The sequence below is a fragment of the Helianthus annuus genome, chromosome 2 (assembly GCF_002127325.2).
Source record: "Helianthus annuus cultivar XRQ/B chromosome 2, HanXRQr2.0-SUNRISE, whole genome shotgun sequence".
NCBI classification, from domain to species: Eukaryota; Viridiplantae; Streptophyta; class Magnoliopsida; order Asterales; family Asteraceae; genus Helianthus; species Helianthus annuus.
The window spans coordinates 55,927,486-55,942,735 of record NC_035434.2 but is presented as its reverse complement, the minus strand read 5'-3'; the positions used below and the strand labels follow the sequence as shown (position 1 = coordinate 55,942,735).

General features: G+C 32.2%; 1 protein-coding gene across 1 annotated transcript; it reads right to left on the bottom strand.

Annotated features, from left to right (window-relative positions):
* Window positions 1–1,118: 1,118 nt before the first annotated feature.
* On the bottom strand, window positions 1,119–13,921 carry LOC110903819 (mannan endo-1,4-beta-mannosidase 1). Its single transcript, XM_022149610.2, has 5 exons — window positions 13,590–13,921; window positions 2,173–2,367; window positions 1,957–2,079; window positions 1,623–1,819; window positions 1,119–1,539 (listed from the first exon to the last, which is right to left on the bottom strand). The coding sequence occupies exons 1-5, from the start codon at window positions 13,749–13,751 to the stop codon at window positions 1,119–1,121; spliced, it is 1,098 nt and encodes a 365-aa protein (XP_022005302.1). The 5' UTR covers window positions 13,752–13,921.
* Window positions 13,922–15,250: the final 1,329 nt, after the last annotated feature.

Sequence of the window (15,250 nt, the reverse complement as noted above, 5' to 3'; positions counted from 1 at the left end):
TCCTTTTGTTGTTTTTTGGTCTAAAACATTGTAAATGTCATTTGTAAATATTTATCTTATGTTTGTGAATATTTATTTTATATGTATCTTTGTTTTTTTTTTTTTTTGATGATTTTTATCGTATTATTTATCTTATGCACATTTTGTTGTTAGTTTATCCTGGTTGTTTAACTAAAAATGCTATCGTAACATAATCGGCAACATATTACAAATTCGTAAGATGATCCGACATATCTAAAATACGGCAAAAGCTATCGTAACATAATCATCGACATATTACAAACTCGTGACATACTCCAAAATATCTAAAAATACGGCAAAACTCGTTAATAAAGTCGAAAATTATTTGACACTTATACGTTTATCGCTAATAAACGAGTATATCAACAAAAACTCATTATATGTTTTATTAATTTACAAAAAAAAATGTATACGAGTCGTATAAGGTTATACGGCTCCTATACATGTGTAAAATCCTAAAAAACTGATCAAAACCCGTGAATAAAATTTGACCGTATAGCATTATATTGGTCGTATATGATTCTATACGGCCCGTACAATGATATAATGTCGTATACAATATACAATGAGACAAAAAAACATTCCTTTATTTATTTCTATGCAACATTCTTGTATATGGACCGTATAACCCTATATGATGTGTGTACATTAAAGAGTGTGAAAATAAAATATTTAGGGTGTGGAATTAGTCAGAAACTTAATGAAATTGTTTATTGTTTAATTGATGCTGACCGACCCCTACGTTTGATTGATTTGGACATGAACCGACTCATATTCTGTCTGCCCCACCTGTTTGGACATGTAACGATAGCACGATCTATCTAACTTGGTTTTCAATCAATTTAGCCAGTGTTTTGTGTCCAAATAAAACAGATGTCTAAGATTTATGACAATGAGCGAGTCATTTTGAAATAAATCAACTGGTCAATATGAAAACGAGTTCCAGATTTCTCAATTAATACAAGTAATTCATTTTTTATATTCCTTATTTATGCACCACAAAATACATTACCGACCACTTGACTTGAGATTTCACTTATAATACCATACCGACCACTTGACTTGAGATTTCATAAAGTTATACAAACCAAGTCACCCTATTGCTTATAAACTAAGTTATGTTTGTATCCATTTTTTATCTTTATTTTTTTATTTTTGGGGAAATCTTCTACCAGTGCTCTTAGTTTTTTCGCCTGTTGGGTAATTAAACGAACCGTCGATGAAGGTTCTGTTAAAATCACTTCATATCCGTCTTTGTAAGAGTCCATTCCCTCTACTAGTTGTTGCCAAAACAATCCTCCGGAAGCTACACCACCGCTTGCTGATCTATAAATCCATGTATAAACCATATTGTACAATTGATTTTTTTGGCTCACATTATAACCAGGTTGTTTCCATGATTTCCCAAACTCTGCAAAAATAACCGGTTTTTTAAGAACTTCTTGTGCGTCCACAATATGATCATAGATCCATTGTTGCAAGAATTCTAGTTGGGCAACATTGTTTCGGTTGGGTAACCTACAAATCAAATAATGTGATAAGAACACCCAATAGATTGTACTAATATAACCATGAGGTGAAATTGGTAATTAATCTAGTACCATTGATCAGGATATGAATGTACTGTCGCAAAATCAACTTCTCGGATTTGATTATTAGCAATGAAATCAGTTTCATGAGGTGAATTATTGGGGTTCTTTTGAAAGGATGATGCTCCATAAAACCCTTCTAAGCCCACTTCTAGCAAGTGATTTGCATCTATAGATTTCAAGTAACAAGCCATCTCAGATATCCAATTCTACAAAAACCGTAACATTGGGTTTGTTAGCATACAATATGCACACAAAATTGGCAGAGAATCATCTTCTCATCACAAGAAAATCTGAAAATATTTACCTACGTAACAAACAAACAAAATAGAAGAGATCGTCTCACCTGAACTGTGGCACCAGAGACATCAGCAGGACAACGAGGTTCGTTCATAAGTTCCCAAGCCATTATTGTTGGGTCGTCTTTGTACATCACTCCAGTAATAGTATTTCTTCTAGTTAGAACGGTCTATCAAGTACCAATTCACATGAATGATCAAAACCGCAATTAAACTAATGTTGCTTAATCAAACTTATGTGTTATTAATAGGAAAAACAATACCTTAATGTGATTTTTGAAAAAGCCTTTTACCATGGGATTGGTAAAAAAGCTATCTTCATTTTGCATTTTCTGCCCTCGTTCTCTTGCCCATTGCACGTACTGGCCCTTCCCACCATAGTCATTAAAGTTGTTCACAAGGCTCAATATTAGCTTAACTCCAAATTTCCCTCCCTCGGATATCACAAAATCCAAAGCCTACAAAGAACTTATACATAAAGTTTCGCAATTTGATTATATCGTCAACATGTATGGTTTGCATGTAATTATCGTAGAAACGTAATGAAATATTGTTCCACCTTAAAATAAAACTGTAATCGTTATACAATAAAAAGGTGCCAACATAAGTTTCTTTCATTTTCACCACTTTTAGAATTTATTTTCAGAGTTTTCTTAATTTTTTAAAAATTACTTAACATGGATTTTTTTAAAAGGAAGTATTTATATACATGTAACTAATTAAAAATACGATTTCTAAAAGACCGAGAGTTAAATGAAGTTGTAAACTTATAAAGCAATACATGATAGGTTTTCTTTTTTTTTTTTTTTTTTTTTGAACGGCCAACGAATACTATACAAGTCTGGTCATCCGGGCAAGGCCATTAGCGAAAGGCCGTCCACACCCTGCTAACACAGACAATCTTGGTGACCATGACGCTGGATCCAATTGAAGAAGCCGCATTTGACTCTTGCTTTGAAAATTTTGATTTCTGAATCCAGTTGAATAAGCTGCACATGACGCTTAATTTCATCTCCCCTAACATTTTTGATCGGTGGGGATTTTGTGTGTGTGTGAAATCAGAAGGCGACGACGGTGGTGTATGGTGGTAGCGATCGTTGTGAAATCGGAAGGAGGCGGTTGTAGTTGTTTTCCAGTAAAGAGAGATGGGGTTGGTGGTGGTTTGAGTAGTGAGAGAGGGTTGCAGTGTGTGTATCTCTATATATGTTTGTGTCTGTGTGCGTATTTTAAGGCTAGGAGTTGGCTAGAAAGTCCAAATTTCCTAAAAAGTGTAGAAAGTCATAAAACACCAAATTGTCAACCATAAAACACACCAAAAACCCACAAATAACAAAATGAAGATTAATAAAACATCATATATGTGGGTTGTGTTTTGTGTTTTGGATGATAAGGCTCTGATTATCGAATAACAAATATTATTGTGTTTTATGTTGATTAGCATGTTGTGTTTTATATTCATAGTTCTACGATTGTGTGTTTTAAGTTTTTATGAACTATTATGGTTTGAATATGGTGTTTTAGTAATTTTCACTATATTATTTGTGGGTTTTAGGTGTGTTTTATGACTTTTTACACTTTTTAGGAAATTTGGACTTTCTAGCCGAACCCTACCCGTATTTTAATATATGTTTAATAAGTATTATATTTAACTTTTATTTTTAATTATAAGAATGCTTTGGTTATTTCAAAAAAATAAGTAAGATAATCTAAGAGAGTTAGTTATTTGGACTCAAAGGGTTAAAATTTTATATTTTGAATTAGTACCATCAAGACACATGGAATTACAAAGAAATTTACTCTTATTTCTATATGGTTTTCACGTCTACGGCCATATTATTTGTAAATACGTATTGTCAAAAACATTCCTGAGGTTTGGATATACTTTTCGGTTTCATTCAAAACTATTTTTTTTGGTCATACTGCTCTTCACTTTTGTCAATTTTTGCCAAAATCATGCAAACATCTAACTAGGTTAGAAAGTGTCGTTTAATGAGGATTTTTTTTTTTTTTAAAGTTTTACAAGTTGTTACAACCATAGACAGATTCATGAAGATGGAGGTGATGATAAAAAGAGGGGTAAATCAAGGGTTTATTAATCGTCTATAAAGCATAGAGAAGATGAGTTTTTTTCATAAAATATTTAGAAGCGAAAGGACAAAAATACCCCCACTTAAGAATGTGAAATTAAAAGAAAAATAAAATTAAAAAAAAAAACTCACTCATTAAATGGTACTATTTAACCCGGTTAGATATTTGAATGAAAATGGTAAAAAAATAACAAAAGTGAAGGGCGGTATTTATGTCACAAAAAAATATCATTTTGGATGAAACAGGGAAACAAACCGAAACCTCAGGGACGATTTTGGCAATTTACTCTTTATTACATTTTTTTAATGATAAATTTTTTTTAATCTATGTTGTCTGTGGTAGTTAAATCCAAGACTTCCTCTCTCCTAAACGTAAATCTCATTTATGTGTTGTGATGAATTATTTCTCATTTTAGAAAATTATCAAAAAAAATTAACCAAAAACACGAATACGTATATTATTTACAATGTTAAAATACCTTTTACTTTTAAATTGAATTATTATGTTATATATTGACATATGTATATGTATAATATCATTTATTCGTATAACCTACACACTAATATATAATATTATGAACAAAGGATAAGATATTTAAACACAAGTTAGTTTAACGTTTTACATCCATAAGGTAAACAATGTGTATGTAAAAAATATAAAATTTAAATAATATGAACGATTCAAAACACAGAAAACTAAACTTTAGATTACCCCTATATACGATATTGCCTTGTTAAAATTAGATCATGGATCATGAAATATTAAATATCACGGTCCACTTAGCCAACCCCACCAAATTTGGTATGACTCCTCTGAAATATTAAATATCATGATCTAAGGTTAAAAAATTAGTTATTTTGGTTTTATATGATGAGGTGGTTTGGTTTTGAACCCTCCACTATATATTTATATGTTGTGTGTTTTAGTGTTTACATACATATATGTAATTATATATTAGGAATGTAATGTTATCCATCTAGTTCGATCGATTTTGATGGGAATTTGGCCAAACATGTAAGTACTGCTTTCAGAGGAGTCATACCAAATTTTATATTGGTCAGAACAGTTTGTTTTTGATAGTTTGACAATTTAAACCGGTTTATTTTTCTAGCACAAAATATTACATTAGATCATAAATGTTTCATAAAGGATGTCTCTAAAGAGAACAAATGTTTTACTTTTTAAGTATGTAAATATGCATGCATGCTTGCATTTTACCAACTTTATTCATATAAACACTATAATTCAATTTATCTTTATTTTGGAAATGAAGATGGTGTGACTATGGTTGTAAGGAAAAGGGTAAAGTGGAAAGGTATGGACTAAAGACCTTAGAGAAATGAGAATGAGAGAATGAGAAAGGGAGGATGAAGTCTAGGCCAAAGGGTACTATTTTGACGCATATGGATTGTTTTTATTTATAGCTATTTTACTAAAAGAGTTAAATACATGGTTAGTTGCTATGTTTTGCAAATATTATATATTTGCTTGTAGTGGTTTAATAATTATACACTTGTTCCTAGTGGTTGTAATTTTTGCACTCATGTGCTCCTTATATATCACTAACCTATGTTAAGTTTATGAGTTAAATCGTTGTAAAATTACCAAACTACCCTTAGTATTAAAAGCAAAAATAAATAAATAAATTACTAAAAAGAACTAATTATAAAGTGGGCCCCATATTTTATATTTTAACCAATCATCACCCACGCCACCGTCACATAGATATCTCTCTCTCTCTCTCTCTCTATATATATATATATATATATATATATATATATATATATCTCAACTCTCTCTTTTTCTCTCTCTAAAACCACAACAACAACAACACCATACATCCGCCATAGCCACCACCCTGGATTGCCACCATACATTCATCGATAAAAACCAGGAAAACGTAAATCAGATCCACATTTCACACTTAAAAACAACATCAAAATGGTTGATTTTGATCACCAATTTCACATTGAATTCTAGGTTTTACCGCCACCAACCATGACCTCGATCGAGAAGGTCTCATCATAATTCAGATTAGAAACTCGCAACATTACAACTCATATTGGTTTAATATCATCGGAGATGGTGGTAGCTGGTGAGATTCCTTTTTCCAGCTATTATCGTTTCTCCAACGGGTTTATGTGGTGGTGGTTGGGGTGGTGTTGGCGGTGGAGGTGGAGGATGGGGTGGAGGATGGGGTGGTGTTTTGGTGGAGGTGCAGGTGGTGTGTTAAAGGTGGCGATGGATGTGGTGGTAGTCGGTTAAAGGTGGAGGTGGTGGTGATGGGTTGAAGGTGGCGGTGGAGGTGGTACTGATGGGTTGAAGGTGACGGTGGAGGTAGAGGTGGTGGGTTAACGATGGAGGTGGTGGTGGTGAGTTGAAGGTGGAGGTGGTGTTAGGTTATATATATAGACAAAATATCAAATACAAATAACTTTATCGTACAAAACGTACGAACTGAACGTTTTGCTGAAAAAACGTGGTGGCATTTTCATAATTATTAGTAATTATCAAAATTACTCTACAAGTGATCTTGTAGAGTAATTTTGATATTTTAGATTAATTTTTTAAATGTTCTTGTAGAGTAATTTTGATCTTGTAGAGTAATTATTAAAATTACTCTACAAATGTATCAAAAGTACTCTACATCAAAATTACTCTACAAGTGAATCAAAAATTACTCTGCAAGTTTATCAAACAACGTACTATTCAAAATTACTCTATAAATGATCCTGTAGAGTAATTTTGTGAAATGATCCTGTAGAGTAATTTTGTAAAATGATCATGTACTATCATGTAGAGTAATTTTGTAAATTTTTCTTGTAGAGTAATTTTGTAAATTTTTTTTAGCATTTAGTTATGGGTTTTAGCTTTTTGATTTTTAGCATTTAGTTTGGGGGGGGGGGGGAGGGGGTGTTAGGTTTTTTTTAGGTAATTGGGGGATGAGAGGGGTTAGGTTTTTTGGTGGTTTTTTATATGAGGTATAGTTTTTTTATCAAAATTACTCTACACGATCATTTGTAGAGTAATTTTAATAATTACCCTACGAGTAAATATTACGAAAATGCCACCGCGTTTTTTGTCTTTTTCATGCTATTCGTACGTTAATTACGTTAAAGTTATTTGTACGGAAACTTTACTCTCTCTCTCTCTCTCTCTCTCTCTCTCTCTATATATATATATATATATATATATATATATATATATATATATATATATATATATATATATATATATATATATATATAGAGAGAGAGAGAGAATGAGAGACAGATTAGAGGAGGAAGAAGATAAGGGGTGGGCCCATTTCTTTTGTACAAGAATTTCGCACATATTTAAATGAGAAACTTAACATAGGTTAGTGATAAGAAACACACGAGTTCAAAAATTACAACTACTAGGATCAAGTGTGTATTTATTGAACAATTGGGATCAAGTCTACAATATTTGCAAATCACATAAACCAATCAGACGCTTAACTCTTACCAAAATGATAATGGTTCTAATAGGTTGTCTTGAGTGTTTTGGTTATAATAAGTTCACTAGCCATGGTAATGAACTCTAAAAAATCCGCTGTTAAATATTTATGTAGCAAGCAAACTTCCTATGTGGTAAATTCAAAGAAATAAACTTATGATACTTCTAAATCACATAGCTATTTGAAAAAAAAAATCATCATATATTCGGCATAACCAATATTTAACACCTATTTTATGTTTTATCCATTACTAAAATAAGTAAGGATTGCAAAAGGGCCATCTATTCTTCCTTAGGTTTTGATTTTTTATGATCGGTGACTTTCTTATTATGAGTGACCCATTCTTACACCGTTTAATCGGCGGCCCTAGCCAAGATCTGCCCAGATTTACATTGTCTTAACCGGGACCCCGCTAGCTTGGTCAGACTTGGTTAGGGCGTTTCCCCGGAAACCGTACTGCCTCCACACGAGTTGCCTCGCTGAAGTAACAGCCGGATGAAAACCATGGTGTGGCTCAGGATCGAACCCCCCTCGATGGGTTTGTCACCATCACTGTCATACCACTGGGCTACAGCCCAATGATAGGTTTTGATAATCCTAGTTTCATATTTAATGGTTTTAAACCAAGATAAAATATCAAATAAAAATACCCTTATCATACAAAACGTACGAATAGGGTGAAAATGTAAAAAAAAAAAAAACATGATGGCATTTTCGTAAATATTTACTCGTAAAGTAATTATTAAAATTACTCTTCAAATGATCTTGTAGAATAATTTTGATCTTTTAGGGTAATTTTGTATAATGTCTTGTAGAGTAATTTTGATCTTGTATTGTAATTATCAAAATTAGTCTACAAGTGTATAAAAATTACTCTGTATCAAAATTAATCTATAAGTGTATCATAATTATTCTGCAAGTTTATTAAACAACATACAATTTAAATTTACTCAACAAAATCATTTGTAGAGTAATTATTATACTCTACAAAATTAACTTAGAAGATCAAAATTATCATAGAAGATCATTTGTAGAGTAATTATGATAATCTATAAGATCAAAATTACCCTACAAGAACATTTTACAAAATTACTCTACAAGATCAAAGTTACCCTACAAGATCATTTGTAGAGTAATTTTGATAATTACTCTACAAGTAATTAATTACGAAAATGCCACCGTATTTTTTGCCTTTTTCATGCCTTTCATACGTTTTATACGATAAGTCACTTTGTACGTGAACTTAACCCTTTAAACCAATGTCTTCTACCCCATAACGAGGGCATACTCGTTATTTATTGGCCCTTGAGTACGTTGATTTCTTCTGAGATTAGTGTTGACGATGACTCAAGTATGATTAATCTTAATCTCATACTCGATTGTAAAACCATGTACCATATCCCGGCCAATACCCAACGTTATTTGTTAAGTAATTACCGATCGGGTATTGAGGAAAACCCAGTGTATCAGGTATAACCATTGTTAATCGTTCTAATTTTCAAGTATATTCGTTTTCATTTAAAAATTTTGATATAATTTTATGTTTTTTAAATTAATGATTAATTAAAATATGATAGATTATATATATATATATATATATATATATATATAGTCACCATAAAATATATGAAACTAGGTTAGTTACTTGTGTGACCCACAAGTTGAACTAATATGTTTTGTAAATAAATGTTTTAAATAAAACTACATGAAACATTAAATAAAAATATAAATTGTAATTAGAATTAAATACGTACATTATAGATTGTAATAGTAATCATAACATTCTAAATAGTTCTTAGTATACAACATTTGTTTTTGTGACCCCTCTAAATAATGTTGACTTTTTTCCTTTTAAATTTCCAAGTAAATAAGAAATGGTCGACATGTATTAGACTTAATTTTATTTTATCCATCCAAAATAAAACATAACCGTCTAAAATACTCTTTATATATAGACATATAGAGATAATATAAAACCGATAATTATATTAAGGGGCCCAAAAAGAAATTTTTTAACATCTGAGCACCGAACGTCTTTTTTTCTAACTCTTTTGGCCCTTAACTCTAACCTCATCCATTTACTTTTAGGGGCCAAAAGGGTTAGAAAAAAAAACGTTGGGTGCTTAGATATTAAAAGATTCTTTTTTGGGAAAAAGGGTAAAAGTGATATAACCACAGGAGCCAAATCATAATTTACTCTTTTTAATATTATTTATTTGAATTAATTATATTTGAACGTTTTGTTTAGTTTGGTATCAAATAGATTTTACGAAACTTAAAATAAAATTAACTAATATTATTTAGAGTAAATTGCCATTTTAGTCCCTGAGTTTTGTCCAAATTTGCCATTTTAGTCCAAATAGTTTTTTTCTTGCCTCTGGGTTCGTGACTTTTCCCTTTTGTTGCCATTTTGATCACATACACTAACTCCATCCAAAAACTCCATCTTTAACCAGGGGTATTTTGGGGATTTTCATTTTAAATGTTTTCAATTGCCATTTTGATCCAATTCCAAAAAATCAAAAAAAATTCCAAAAAATTCTAAAAAATCATAAAACTTCTAAAAAATTCTAAAAAATCCAAAAAATCCGTTTCGGCACGAACCGTTTCGAGCTGAACCGTTTCGACGCGAACCGTTTCGACCCGTACCGTTTCGACCCGAACCGTTTCGAGCAGAACCGTTTCGACGCGAACCGTTTCGACCCGTACCGTTTCGACCCGTACCGTTTCGACCCGAACCTTTCGACCCGTACCGTTTCGACCCGTACCGTTTCGACCCGAACCGTTTCGACGCGAACCGTTTCGACCTGTACCGTTTCGACGCGAACCATTTCGAGCCGAACCGTTTCGAGCCGAACCGTTTCGACCCGTACCGTTTCGACGCGAACCGTTTCGACCCGAACCGTTTCGACCCGTACCGTTTCGACGCGAACCGTTTCGACCCGAACCATTTCGACCCATACCGTTTCGAGCTGAACCGTTTCGTCGTGAACCGTTTTGACGCGAACCGTTTCGAGCCGAACCGTTTCGAGCTGAACCGTTTCGACGCGAACCATTTCGACCCGTACCGTTCCGACCCGAACAGTTTCGAGCTGAATCGTTTCGATGCAAACCGTGCCTCGAAACGGTACGGGTCGAAACGATTCAGCTCGAAACGGTACGGGTCGAAACGGCTCAGCTCGAAACGGTTCGGGTCGAAATGGTACGGGTCGAAATGGTTCGCGTCGAAACGGTTCAGCTCGAAACGGTTCGGGTTCGAAACGGTTCGCGCCGAAACGGAATTTTGTATTTTTTTTTTAGAATTTTTTAGAAATTTTATTATTTTTTAGAATTTTTTGGAATTTTTTGGAATTTTTTTGATTTTTTGGAATTGGATCAAAATGGCAATTGAAAACATTTAAAATGAAAATCCCCAAAATACCCTTGGTTAAAGATGGAGTTTTTGGATGGAGAGAGTGTATGTGATCAAAATGGCAATAAAAGGGAAAAGTCAGGGACCCAAAGGCAATAAAAAACTATTTGGACTAAAATGGCAAATTTGGACAAAACTCAGGGACTAAAATGACAATTTACTCTATTATTTATCATTTATACATTTACGTAGTTTTAAATAAAGAGTCAAATTTATTGAGACTTCGTCAACAAATTTTGTAACAACAAAATAATCTATTTTTATCACGAAAACCAAACTTTATATTAATATATTAACTATTTTTATTTTCACTATACAAAATTACATTTACTCGACCCACGTAATACGTAGGGTTTTTTAAGATATAACTTTTTATTATTTTATATATAAAAATAGATTTATTCAATTTATACAATACATGGGGTTTTTTAAGGATATATATTTTTTATTATTTAGTACAGAAAATTACATTTATTCAAACCGTGTAATGCGCATATTTTTAAAGATGTAATTTTTTTATTATTTGGTATATAAAATTATATTTATTCAACACGCGTAATAAATGAGGTTTTTTAAAGATGTATTATTTTATTATTTGGTAGACAATATTACATTTATTTAACACGTGTAATACACGTGGTTTTAAAGAAATGAGGTTTTTAAAGATATATTGTTTTATTATTAGTATATAAAATTTATTTATTCAACCCCTAGTAATACACGGGGTTATAAGCTAGTATAGAGATGATATAAAACCGATAATTATATTAAGGGTTAAAATTTCTCATCTTGTTTTTTTTCGGGTTTACTAGAAAGAAAATGACATATACCATGTATTTTCGAATTGGGAAGATTTATTGCCTTTTTAACGGTCTTTCATGCTTAAATAAAAATTTTTTTATCCTAACTTGGAATCCATCTAACTTTTAGTTTATCTAATATATTATTTTACTATATTATGGGTATTTTTGACAACCAAATAATTTTAAATATGCTAATATGGTATAGCACAGTTGGTCAGGGAGTTTTCCACTAAGTGGTTTTCTCCTGTGGAGGTCTCAGGTTCGATTCCCACAAAGTGCAAAATTATGTAAATATGGGAGAACACCTCTGGGAGGGATTCGAACTTGGGGTGAAGGGTTTAAACAGCATATGCTGACCCTTTGGAGTAAACTGGAAATCCAGTTGATCTACCGTTAAAAAAAAAAAAATTAAATATATGTAAAACACTTATAGGGATGTGAGATGGTATCCCGGCCAAAATCTCAACATGGTTGCCTACATGCAACATGTCACTCAGTTCCACCCATCAACATGTTCGCAAAGGATACAAGGATCTGTACGTCGAGCGAACACGAAGCCAAACACTATCTGTCAGAAAATCAAACTAAAGATGTTACACATAGAAACCAAATATCAAACCAGCCGAACACATGATTTTATACACATAGATACCCTCAAGACCGTCGACAAAGAAACAGCTAGCTGGCAGCTAGGCACTGTGTTAAACGTTTAATTTTGTTTTGAAAGTGCTATGAGTGGATGTTTAGATGGTGAAAGTAGAGAGAAAGAAGAGAATGTTTGTTTAAAAACATAATACGGTCAGTATGAACAATATGAACATTAAATAGTAAAAGATAAAAAAAATTGTAAAAGGAATGAAATAAATTTATGTTATGTAAAATAGGGGAAGGATCAAATGAAAACCACTATTTATTGTGAAAATTCGAAAACTAATTAAAAATGCCAAAAAAACATACCAATTTTTTTTTTTGCATAATAATTTTCGCTACTTTTAGTATATATATATAAAAAAAAAATCTTTTTTGTAGTGCACATGTGTAATACTACACATGTGTAATACACATACACATGTGTATTATTACAGTTGTGTAATACAGTTTTTTTTTTTTGGAAAAAAGTTTTTTTTTTATATACAAAAACCTGTGATTTTTTATAAAAAAAATTGAAAAAAAAAATTTGCTGTGTTTTTTAGGCTTTTTTTAGTTAGTTTTCGAGTTTTCACAATAAAAGTTGTTTTCATTTGAACATCCCGATGTAAAATAAACTTGCAAACCAAGCAAACTTAAACGTTAAATAAATTCAAGAAAACTATAGACGTATTGTAAATATCTTAAAAAGACAAATATACAAATATGTGCATGAGTCTTAAAGTTTAAAAATAGCATTTCATGTTGTGGTGCAAGCATAATTAACTATACATCTATTGATAATTTCCAATTATATGTTTTATCCACAGAGGTCCACTATGTCATTAACCATAGTTTTAAAGCTAGTATATAATTACCATTGTCATATTTAATAAATATTTATTATAATAATATAAACTAATAAGTTGTAAAGATTAGTTAAGCTATCATGTGATTTAACTAAATAATCAGTTTTATAACACTATTAATATATTAATAAACTTGAAGAAGATTAATTAAGTTATCACATAATTAGACACCTTTTTTAAACGGTCATTTAAGGATGCATCAAATGGATAGAAGTTAGGGCTTGCATCATACCCCCTCCTTTTAAACAGCCGTTTAAGGATCCGTAAAAGATCGTTTGAAGGTTAGGGCTTTCGACATAGTTGTTTACCCTTAAACAATCGTTTCAGTTTGAGGTTACTTTAGGATTAGGAGGGCCCTTTCAGAATATAGAAACCATGCCTTGTGAGTGAGAGAACAAATAACCTTAAACATATTTTCATTGTAAACACCAGGCGAAGATTGCAATGCATTTGAACCACCGTCGCTAAAGGCCCAAGTTCTTGCAATCACAAGTGAACGGCTAATAGCTTCTCGAAAAGCTGAGGTAACTTTGGATCTTTGACACGGTTTTGAGGCTACATCCATTAGCCAGTAAGCATTGAACCCATTCGCGTAGAATGGTGCACCATTCAACGTGAAGTGAGCTCCGTTTATGCCAATGAAACCATCAGCCGCAGTTGCTAATGGTTGTAGACACCAGTGTTGTTGGATGAAAAGAAGGAATGGAAACAAAAATAAAATTGGATATAGGTTGGTCATGTTTTATTTGTTTTGTGTTTGGGTTTCGAGTAGAAGGAATATTGGATATATATAACAACTATATATGTGTGTGGGGTATGATTCCTATATAATAACAACTTTAAAAAAATTAATAACAAATTTCTACCGTTCATCTAAATATCTAATCAAACACAAAAGGGTAGGGTTATAAGTGGTGTCATCCTATACCTTCACGTGGTGAAATATTGACTTAATTTTCTTGATTAAGTGCTTATAAATGTTAAACCTTGAAAAGGGTGGAGAGCGTTGAGATGTGAGGTTAGGAATTGAGAGTGTATGTAATATAGGTCTACGAAGATTCTTTGTAAGAATCAAAGTTTCTTGCAGAAACTATAAGACTATATTCATTAAACCTGTTTTTGCTGTTTCTACCCAGTGCAAAAACAAAACCTGTAGAGAAAAATTTCGGGGACGGAATTTCCTAAACAGGGGAAGACTGTGACACCCGACTTTTCAGGCCGTACCGTACAATTGTAACACGTGTTGTGAAAAGATAAAAGGCCATATTTGATTGATTATGATGTTTATATGTGAAATTTAATGAGTCGGTAAATTTAAACTTTGGTAAAAATTATGTTGGCAACGGTAAGATAAATGCTTATCGCGTAACGGTTAAAATGCGAAACGAACGTCGGTGACCACCCGATCAGTGTTAAAATCCTGAAAATAGTCTGTTATGATTAGAATAATAATTTTAATCATATTCGTGAGGAAAAATAAATTAAACGCTAAGAAACTCTATTTTTCGAGTTTAAGTGCGTACCGCGCCATGCAGCGCGTGTACCGATAAAATACTGTCAACACAGTCTGTCAAGGCAACTGATAATCATTTTAGTAATAATTTGATGAGTTTATTACTTTAGAATGATAAAAATAAATAAAAACGCTTAAATCCCTATTTTTGCGATTTTAAGCGCGTACCGCGCAGCACAGCGCGCATACTGCCAAATACCGGCAACGTAGCTAGTCCAGGCAAATAAAATATTGTTCAGTAATATTTTGCCGGGTTTATTTTTATAGAACGTTAAAAATAATTTAAAACGCGTTAAAACGGGATTAAAACACTAGATAAAATACCCGGTATCCAGTAAAATACCTGTTTAAAACCTATATGTATATATATATATATATATGTATATATATATATATATATGCGAATCATCATGCATATATGAGAGAGAAGGAGACAAGGTGGCGGCTTGCATGCCCACCCCTCTCTTCCCTTTTGCCATTTGCCAAGTCTTGGGGCATGTAAGAATGATTGAAAATTCAAATAAAATCAAACATATTCTTGTATTATCTTG